At 40.4% G+C, this 11150-nt stretch overlaps 1 protein-coding gene across 1 annotated transcript in view; it reads left to right on the forward strand.

Annotated features, from left to right (window-relative positions):
- The first annotated feature begins 2817 nt into the window (after positions 1-2817).
- LOC107571923 (synaptic vesicle membrane protein VAT-1 homolog) overlaps positions 2818-11150 on the forward strand; it is a 29356-nt gene continuing 21023 nt past the window's right edge. Inside the window, exons 1-2 of the mRNA XM_016258309.1 lie at positions 2818-3530; positions 8646-8853. Coding sequence (XP_016113795.1) covers positions 3087-3530; positions 8646-8853 — 652 coding nt within the window. The 5' untranslated portion in view covers positions 2818-3086. The remainder of the gene's footprint in view (positions 3531-8645; positions 8854-11150) is intronic.

Genomic DNA, 11150 nt, shown 5'->3' on the forward strand with positions numbered 1-11150 from the left:
TTCCACGACATTCTAATTTATTGAGATGCACCTGTACATTTAATAAGGTTAAAAGAATATTGGCATTTATAAAGGTAAATAACATCCTGGGGTAAATATTAAAAATGTCCAGATTTATGTAAAACTGATAGAACACTGATAAAAATATTGCTTCTGAATAAATTGTATATACCAACAAAAATCTCAGTGATGGGGTGCTTTTGTGGGGATATTTTGTATAAAATATTGCCTGCTGACATGAAAAGTACACTGTATATCATAATAATAAATAGCATTTTTGACAGCAATGATATTTTGTTTTCTTTTTACATTAAACACATTAAATATTATGTATACATTTGTAATATAATGTGTATTTCCATCACAGGTTTAGTCTTAAATTTCACATAAGGTGTTATTAAAGAGGTTTTAAAAAGTCTTAAATTTAACTTGTTCATGTCTGTAGATACCCTGAAACTATTATATTTATGATTAAAATATAGATATCGATAAAAAGTGTAATTAAATAAAAATATAATGATAATTTATAAAAATCCAGAATGTGACATCCATTTACTTACGTTTATATTTTTACTGTATGAGGCAATTGACTATCATATCATTTGGCAAGCAGGGTTTGCCTGCCAGCAGGACTTTGCCCGACGCTTTAGCCATTAGAGGATTTATGTCACCATTGGTGGATACAGTGAGACTGGCACACAAACACCAGACATTATTTGCAAAGATTTAGGACCAGAGCTCAAGCAGCTAAGCTGCAGTTTGCAAGACATTGGGTGGTTTCCAAGATCACTAGTTTTTAGATTTCTAAAGCAATGTATTTTTTGTCAGAATTTCTAGAATGCCGGTGACGTGATAAAAGGAAATAGAATTTCACTTATTTAATCTTTTTCCAATAGCGTGATCTGCATAGTTTCTAAACTCATTCAGACCTACAGTTCACGTCCTGTTTCTCTCAAAGCACTTCCTTTGCACTTGTAGATGAGTCAGAGTGCAGTTTCAGTGGCCTTTACTATTGCAGTGTTTGGCTGTATGTATGTTTGTGTAAGTGTGTGGTGGCTGATTTAGTGTGAAAAAGCATGAAAGCATGCCTGCTTTGGCCGGAACTGTTCCTAGCACGGCTATTTTATGTCAGAGCACTCACAAACACATGGGCGCAATGCACCGCCTTCAAGTGTTAACAATGGTTTGTGAATTTACTGTGATTTCCAGATTGGTCTTGGAGAATAGAAGGAATAAATAGACATTTCCTCTTGGCCTTCTGGTTGCACACAAACATGCTCATAAGCACGCCTCCACAGCCACGCGAATGACGTTCACACCTCTACACACATGCTCGCAGATGCACGCATCCGCTCTACTACATTCTACACTTGTTTTTGTTGTGAACTTTGAGTCTGTCACATCGACGATTGAGCTGTGCACATGCACATTTCTTGTTTTTTACACAAATACACCCAGGCATTGTACACCATTTTGATTTCCTAGGGAAGCATATTTTTTCTCTCCTCACATTGACAGAAATATGAATATGTGATTTTCCCCCAAAACCCGCTCCACAGCTGATTCTAAGATCATTGGTCAATCACTTTGCTGATCACCTACACAACACTAAAAAACGGATAATGACCATTAATCTTAGTATAGCACACATCTTGATAGACAGCAATACTGTCTGTCATGATCTGATCCATTCATGAGTTTTTTTTGACAGGTGACTCCATGATTGAGTAAAAATCTTTATTGGTTTGGGTTTGCATTTAATTAGGGTTGCATCATGACCTAAGTATTGCATATTTCCATTTTTTATTGTCTACACATTTAATAATGTTGTGATGTGTATTGTCTTAAAATATAATAAAATACAATTATACAACACTTTGACGTCACTTTGAGCTCCACTTACATACATGTTCTAGATTGTGTGTAACCTGGCGACATTAACTAACAGTGACCGGGGCAGTTGTGGCCTAATGGTTAGAGAGTCGCATTTGTAACCCAAAGGTCATGGGTTCGAGTCTCAGTACCGGTAGGGACTGTAGGTGGGGGGGAGTGAATGAACAGCGCTTTCTTCCAACTTCAATACCACGACTGAGGCGAGGCTCTTGAGCAAGCAACCCCCAACTGCTCCCCAGGCACCACAGCAAAAATGGCTGCCCACTGCTCTGGGTGTGTATTCACTACTCAGTGCTCACTGCTGTGTGTGTGTGTGCGTGCGCGCACTTGGATGAGTCGAATGCAGAGAACCATACTTGGCTACACGTCATGCCACTTTAAAATCAAAAGCTTTGACTAACTGGACTAAATAAACCAACTAATCACAGAATTCTTGCTTGTGTGATTTTGCTTATTTTGCTTTTGCTTATGTTTGTTTGTTCATTTAACATCAATAACAAATTCAGAAGTCTGAAGTTTTTTATACATTTTTTTTACATTTTTGATTTATCGACAGATCTTTACAACAAAACATTTATTTCTAATAATCTAAAATCAGCATAAGTTTCACCAAATCACTTTACACTTAAAATATCATGAAGCATAGATTAAAAAAAAAACATCTTATGCTTATTTAATACTGGTTGCATTTCAACTGCACACATTCCTAAAGAAGAAAAATATTAATTTAAGTATATTTAACACAGCCAGAATTCCTCTCATTCTCTTGTGTGAATTTCAGCTGAGAATAGTAAAACAGCTTTACTGCATTTACTAAATTGAAGTCAGCACAGCTGCCTGTCAGCACACAAACTCCCTCATTGGACTCTTCAATCCATTACCCCCCTCCCCCCCACACCCTTTCAATCCATTTATCCGGGCTTTGCAACTCGCCACGCCTCGCCTCGTTTTTTCTCAATAGTTGTCAGAGCCTCGGGTCACTCACTAGTCGTCGTGAGGCATCTTCCACTCGCTTTCTTTCTCGCTCGGTCTCCACCTTCTCAGGCTCCAGCATCCTTTTTGCAAAGTCTGAGCAAACCGTGGACGGCGAAGCAGTTCGTATATTCGAGGTTGTTTGAGCTCTGCATTATCCGCCTGTGGCAGGAAAACAAACGCAAGTCTTTTCTCCTCAAGTTTCGACTCAAACTCCGACCATGTCCGGCGAAGACGCACCTGCTCAGCAGCAAAACGCCGAGGAGCAGAAGCAGCAGCAGCAGGAGGAGACCAAGACGCCCGCCGAGTCCCCAAAAACCGAGAGCAAACCCGACCCACCTCCCACCAGCGCGTCCACCGAGGCCGCCGCTGACACCCCAGCGCTCGCCGCGGAGAAAGCCCCAGAGGAAGACACGTTCAGCTACCGGGCTCTGGTGCTCACCGGCTACGGCGGGTATGATAAGGTGAAGCTCCAAGTGAAGAAGGGGAAACCGGCTCTTAAGAGCGGCGAGGTGATGGTGCGCGTGAAAATGTGCGGGCTGAACTTCGCAGATCTGATGGCGAGACAGGGACTGTACGACCGGCTCCCGTCCCCGCCAGTAACCCCGGGCATGGAGTGCTCCGGGATCATCGAGGCTGTCGCTGAAGACGTGACTGACAGAAAAGTGAGTAAACCCATCGCCTAGTTTCTTTATACAGCCATTTATTCGTTCTCCGGCGTTCATTTTATTGCCCATCCTGCACATTTAACGCGTGTATTACTAAACGAGTTATGAAAACGTTTACACGGTGTTTGTAATTATGTACTCTTTAACGCTGTGCAAAAATAATGTCGGTCATTCAAAGAGAACTCCTTCTCAAACTCCTGTCACATTCACTCGCCACCAGAGACAAAAGAGGAGCGGGAGGGGCGCCGATAGCCTCATTTCAGCATCACCGGAGCTCTTGTCGCGCTGACCCGAGCAATGGGCCGGAACGCTAACCGTTCACGGGAGAGCGAGCTTTGCTTGTGTACGCGGCGAGTTGAAAGTAACTAACCGTATGGGTGATACTGTATGTACACAGTTATGCAAACACGCTCCTCACTGTAGCCAGCTGCGTTTCTTCTCATGGAAGCGTTTAGTTTGATCGCGTCAGTGTGTGGAGGGAACCGCCGCCCCTCTTTCTCTCGGAGACCGACGGCGTTTAATTGTGAAGTCGCACCTGAGACACGTGCGCGGTCAATTCCAGACGCTTCTAAAAAGTAGCGAAATCACGTTTTCGACGGGTGTAATTCACTTTTAGCGATTGGTGCGAGCCATACTGGTGTCAAGTGGGCTCGCGGAAGACTCTCCCCACGCGCAGGAAAAAAGGGCGAGGCGCGAGAGGGGGGGGGATGCTAATCGCACGCGCCCTTTGTCATCGGCCTCGCGCATTGTGACACTGACATGCACTCTGACATCATTCATCATTCTTGCCAGATTTCTTTTCTTCATTTTGGCCTCTTTAAACCAAGGTTTTCTTCCCTTTTATAAAAACGTCAACGCCTATTTTGTAGGCATAGCGCCAGTGCAATAACATTTCTTATTATATACATATTTGTTTTAGTTGGCCAGCGGATATCAATGTGATTTAAATAGTATAAATCTAATTCTCTTGTTAATTTTTCAGCTCCATAGAAAACAGTGGAGTCTTAGTATGACGTGGCCTAATTGACTTGCTATGTGCTCCATAAGAACAAATCGATGAGTCACGCCTGGTGGTCGCTGCGCTGGTCTCCATGGCAACGCATCATGGCAACGCCATGCACCGGCTCTGTGTGAGAGTTGGTTGAAAGGATTTGGTGTTTGTGTTACAGAGAATAAACATATTTAATGAGAACCAGAGGAGGTAAGATGTTCAAGAATTGTGTGAAATGCAGATTAAAGCCTGAGCGTGTTTAACACAGGAAAAAGAGAGAAAGTAAGAGGGAGCGAGCACTAGGCGTTGGCTGGTGGGTGATGCAGAGGATGAAGATAAACCTTGCTGTGCATTTTAAGTATTTTAACTAACTAAATTTAATATTTTTATAGTTAAATCTATTAAACCTATGTGGAAAAATAGTTCCAAAAAAGTATACCTATTATATCTGTGAACGTTATGGTAAAATTTCTGCTGAATATGGTAAGTTGGTAGTTTAAAAAAATTGCAATTTATATGAATGTACTAGTGGAAAATATAGAATTTGTATGTAATATTTAATAGGGACAGTGTATATCTTAAGTCTTGTACTGGTCACCATTTTTTCACCATTTCTGTCACCTTGTTGCCTTTTCTAGTTCATTTTAAATTCTGCAGGTCTGAAAAAAAAAATTAAAAAATTTGAAGAAAAGACAAAAAAATCACAGAATGAGGGGGAAAAGTATAAATATTCCATGTAATCTCTCAGTTAATATGAAGTCATTTAAGCTGCATGCTAAATAATTATAAAATAATTGTGCTATTTAAAAAAAAATGCTATTTAAATCTCTTTAGGTGGAGGACAGCATGTTCACATCACAGGACAAAATAATTGTCAGCACAGTAAAATAATAAAATACTTTTCCCTGTATGTTATATTGTTTTTTGCAAAATAGCAATTCATTACAACTCTGTGGTTACCAGTTAACATGCCAGTGAGAAACTTTTTTTCATAAATATTAAAATTTAATATTTTAATAGAATATTTTAATAATCAGTTAAGATATAGCAGAAATATTTATCAATATTAATACATGTATTAATATGAATAATTATTATTTCCTCCATAATGAGTTGCTATTTCGTATATGCTTACAATTTGAATTTTGCTTGGACTGCACCCCACCTGGAGCATGCGGGGGTTAACTTAAGTGTCTTGCTCAAAGGCACAGTGGTGATAAAACAGGATCGTGATCTCAATATCTCTGCCCCAAGTGGGATTTTGAGCCGCCATCCTTTGTGTTAGCAGCCCAGAGTCTCAACCGTAGGGCTACTGCCGTCACATACAAAATAAACACAGATAAAATAGACACAATTTTAGAGACCGCAAAGCTTTATGGAGCAGAATCCCACTCATTTCCACAGCAACATGATTAAAAGTTCGCCAACAGATGTATTGCATGAGCCAAATGCATTAGAGAGAGCCACTTTGCCCGTCAGTGTGTGTGTGTGTGTGTGTGTGTGTGTGTTTGGGTGTGTACGTGCATGCATACAGAACAGGAAGAGACTGGAGAGACATGGGAGAGGATCACAGGCAGTGACAGACATCTCACCCTTCAGTTGACCTTGATCTTTGCAATCTCAGCTGAAAGTGTGTTTGTTTAGTGCAAACACAGAATAAAAAGTATGATACGTTTGTGACGCAAGTGTGACTGTTTTGTAAGTCTGACAAGGAGAGCGAGAAAAGGAGGGGGAAGAGGGCTGATTTCCCCATATGGTGAGTCATGATCACAGTTCCTGGCCGAGACTTAAATGTCCATTTGATCTGTGATGTGCAGAACATCCAATTTAAGGAGAAAGAAGAGGAGGAATGGTAGAAAGCAAGACTGAGATTTGGAAGACAAGAAGAGCGCGAGACAGGGAAGACTGAAAACCGTGAGGAGAGATGAACTGGGGCACAGACATATCGGCTTGAGTAGTCCCGCTCTCTAATTGGACAGTATAGACCAAGATGCCCATGCGTCCCTTGGGCCTATTAGACCGTGTGTGTCTTCCTGTCTGTGAGGGAAGCGCTGGGTATATAAGTGTTTGCGTTTTGCTTTTGAGAAAAGCTTCAGTGTGTGTGTGTGTGTGTGGTTCCTGAAGCACCGTTGAGCATTTGTGCCAAGTTTGTGTACCCTTAAAAAGAGAAATAAAGGTGTGTGTGTGTGTGTGTGTGTGTGTGTGGTCTTTTAAGCTCATTGAGGCTGAAGGATCTGCCTGCCACCTGATGAGAGGATCTGATCTTTAGAAATGTAGAAAGACAGAAAGGGGGAAATGGGAGATGAAAAGGAGTGATCGACAGAGAAAGAGTGATGGAGGAAGAGAGATGCTTATGATGCTAGTGATTGAGAAAATACACAAGTGGTGGACGGGACTTAAGTGTTGAGTGTTTTTGTGCATGTTACAAAGGTCGGACCAGTCAGTGTCACTGTTTTTATGAATTTTGAAAACAGCTTAAAGGTGACGTATGCCATTTGTTGGCACCAGCAACACCAAACAGAATTGCAGTATTTATTTGAGCAGCTTGACTGGGTTGGATATAATAACATTGGCTCAACCAACGATTTGAAAACATGGGCCATAATGGTGCATATATTAGAATGCGTGTAATTTCTTTAGAGGCATAGTGGTGCTTTCTATTGCTCATACTGAATTTGAAGGGATAGTTCACCCAAAAATGAAATTGTCATTTACTCCACTTCATGTAGTTCCAAACCTGGCTTTTTTTTCTGTGTAACAGATATTTTAAAAAATGTTTTAACCATTTTTGCCCATACAGGGAAAGTCAATGGGGTCCAAAATAATACTGGAGTAAAAGTTGAACTAAAACAAATTGACAATAAAATGCCATGTAAATGCATTAGTTCAGTTAAAATCGTACTGGTTAGGTTTTTGTGAAGTCGGACTAACAGACCTAGACAATAAGATTGTGGCTTGGCTTCATCCAACATATGTACACCTTAAAATTGCCATGGAACTGGCGTCAGATCTTTTCTTCTATATTGTGATGTACATCCGAAAGAAACCGTTTATTGAAAAAAGAAAAGAGAACTTTGATTCTATCCGTCGGTTGTTGATTGGATGGAGGCAGGTCTGAATGCAAGCTTGCATTTGGTTGCAAGAAAGGGGCAGGGTTTAAAATATCTGCATGATTGGAGTCCAGCATACTCCACCAGAAAGGAATCTATCCTTTCACTGGAAGGTCAAGTTATAAAGCTTTGATTAAAGACTTGGGGAAGTGGTGACCTAATGGTTAGAGAGTCGGACTCCTAACCCAAAGGTTCAAGTCTCGGGTCCGGCAGGAATTGTAGGTGGGGGGAGTGAATGTACAGCGCTCTCTTCCACCTTCATAATGCCGCAGCATAAATGGCTGCCCACTGCTCTGGGTGTGTGTTCACTGCTGGGTGTGTGCACTTAAGATGGGATAAATGCAGAGCACTAATTCCCACTATGGGTAACCATACTTGGTCACGTCACTTAAAGTTTGACTATGGAACAAACCACTGTAGCTCAACTTCAACTGCACAAACACCTTAATGGTGGCTCAGATTTATTGTTTGCATTCCTTGTATCTCCTCATTCCAAAGGAAGTAGTGGAAGTCTGCTCTGAGTTTTCCTGTATCTGGGGGTCGCCAAGGTAATTCAGGATTTTCAGTTACAACTGATATTATCAAACAACTCTAAATGGAGCACATTTATCTGCTCCAAGATAAAGATTAGCAAAACAGTCCAGATGGCCAACAAGTACACGTTGAGGTATGCTAACTGTCTTGAAGGATAATGACCACAAAACATACACAAGAGATCCCCCAGATCTGTGCAGCTGGGCAATTGTCTTGCCAAAACCTTTTTTTTTTTTTTTTAAACTTACTCCAATTTTGCGCAAAACCGCAAATGAACAAATAACCATACAGATCCGAGGAGCATCATCATCACATCTCCTCAAATGCAGTCTTAATGCTTATTGACGTATATTCAAGATTATTGCAGCGCTGCTATGGTGGCTGTGGCCTATAACACTGAAAGGCATATTGTTGCTGAAACATTCCAGAGCTGTTTTCCAAACGTTCCTTGAACGTTTCTGTTTTTCTTGTCTGTAGGTGGGTGATAAGGTCCTGGTTTTGAACCGGAGTGGTATGTGGCAGGATGTAGTAGTGGTGGCGACCACACACACCTTCCTGATGCCAGAGGGCATGAGTTTTGAGGAGGCGGCAGCACTTCCTGTCAATTACATCACCGCCTACTTGATGCTCTTCGACTTTGGGCACCTGCGTCCCAACCAGAGCTTACTCATCCATATGGCTGCAGGTAAGTTTGTATGTATGTGTGTGCACTGTGGAGATTATGCAAATGTATTACTGGCTTCATAACAGGGATTACATGCAGCCTAATGCAGTTATATTTTCATGAGCTGCAGCACAATGGACACATCCATCATGTGCAAGTGTGTGTAAGTGTTTGTGTATACGGTTCTTGCAGCTTGCCCAAAGGGCTTTTTACAGCGGCGAGGGAGTATAGCAGTGGTTTACATTTACTTGCGCACTCCCATCGTCATTCGTGGGAGTGGATCAGCGAGTCCCTTGTGGCAATTAACTACACTCTGGGCAGGTGTATGGGGGGTTGGGAATCCGTGCTTTCTAAATGAACTTTGGGAGACACCGTAAGTGCAGGTGCAGGATTGAATAGTTTATTAGTTCTCAGAGGGTGTTCCTGTAGGTGTCAAACAAATGTCTTATCGATAAATTCATTCGAGCGAGTTCCTTGGCAGCTGTTTAGTTTATAAACATTTAGACAATGTTCTGCTCTCAGTGAAGACTTTTTGAAAACAGTGACCGATTTTGTGAGTTATTGGTTTAAACTGTGATTACACGATTATTCATTTAATTATGCTACATTTAAAGTGAAGGTTTTCTAGTCTAAATAGAATGTGTGTGTGTGTGTGTATTGATGATTCAGTCTGTGAGTGCGTTGCGGTGTTGGATTTAAGTAGGGTTGGGCGATGTCTACCAAATTGGCATCGGACGATGTCTACAGTGAAACATCTTGATGGACGATGACATCGGGGGGTGAGGCATGGTTAGGGGTGTGCCAGAAGCGTGAAACAAATAACGCGTTATACGGAGCCACTAAAAGGTTAGCCGCTTGCTAGCGGTAGCCTGTTGCATTACAGTACATGAAAGTTCACTTACCACATACACAGAGTAAGGAGAAATGTATGATAGGACGATGGCGAATGATTTGCAGATCCTGAGCACCAATGACAAACATCTAATCTTGTCAAATGTGTGGTAAGTACTGCCGCTCCATAGTATAGAGTCCTTGTGATCGCGAATCGTGAAAGTGAAAGTAAAATGAGAGCGCGCAATCGAAAGCGGTTTCAATAGCGGCTCCCTGATGCCCGCAATTTATATACAGTCGCCTATACTATACCCCTCAGCTTAACATCGTGATGTCTGTCAGCCAGCGACGATGGCATCATCTATCGGCCCAACCCGAAAACCAATTTTAAGTGTACATTTTTATTCATTAAGGGGTCTGTTAAATTTAATAATCAAAGTGAGGAAAAAACTATTTCAGGCTAATTAACATTTTTGTGGTATCAATATGAAAAAAGTGTTTTAAAAATTAAGTGAAATCACATCTGCCTATGAGAGAGAATGTGGGGGAAACTAGTGGAATAGCTGCAGTCAGACTGAGGGGAGTAGATGGATGCATCAAAATTGCTGATAAAATCTGCTAACTTTGAACAAACTACTCGGGTATGATACGGCCTCCACATACTCAAGAAATACCAGCATTTAAAATATGCATTTAACATCATAATGAAAAGTACTACATAGCCTTCTCTTGCCTGACAGCACTGGTTAGAAACCATACATCCAATTCAAGTGTTTTATAAATGAAAAATGGCAGACATTCATAATTTAAATATTTGATGCCTAATTATTTATACTTGGTATTATTTTTTTAATGCATACACTGTAAAAAATTATTGTTATTTTAACGGTAAAAGACTGTAAAAACACTACAGTTAAAAACCTGTTAATTGGTTAACAGTAAGTTTCCATACTACAGGTTAGGGCTGAACGATTTTGGAAAATCTAATTTTTATTTATTTATTTTATTATTAATATTTAACCAATATTGCGATTTTGCGATTTTAATATGCAAATTTTTTTTAAAGCTCTTCATGTTCTGTATTATTCAACAAAGATAAGCTATAAATCATTGTATAGTATGACCAACACACTATTAGATAGATTAAACCTAAATGTTATTTTCTGTAGGCCAGGCCTATGTTACGATGAAATTAGGTGATGCATGAATTGATATGAATGACATTTTTATTTAACAACTACAATCACTATATTGACTGATTTGTTGAACTTCCAACCTTGTAAGCATGTAATAATTGACAACATAAAGCACTGACGAATAAGCCTGGTGTAAACATTAGTATGAAAGTCAGTAACAAATCACACAAACTAAAGCAGATTGCAGAAATATAAAAACAAATCTGTTGTTTTACCCCACTACTTTAGGTAATTCACAGTCACTGTAATAAACATATGTAAACATGTGCACTGCACTTTTTAAACACTGTC

This window comes from Sinocyclocheilus grahami, unplaced genomic scaffold, assembly GCF_001515645.1.
Source record: "Sinocyclocheilus grahami isolate Dianchi unplaced genomic scaffold, SAMN03320097.WGS_v1.1 scaffold1669.1, whole genome shotgun sequence".
Classification (NCBI taxonomy): domain Eukaryota; kingdom Metazoa; phylum Chordata; class Actinopteri; order Cypriniformes; family Cyprinidae; genus Sinocyclocheilus; species Sinocyclocheilus grahami.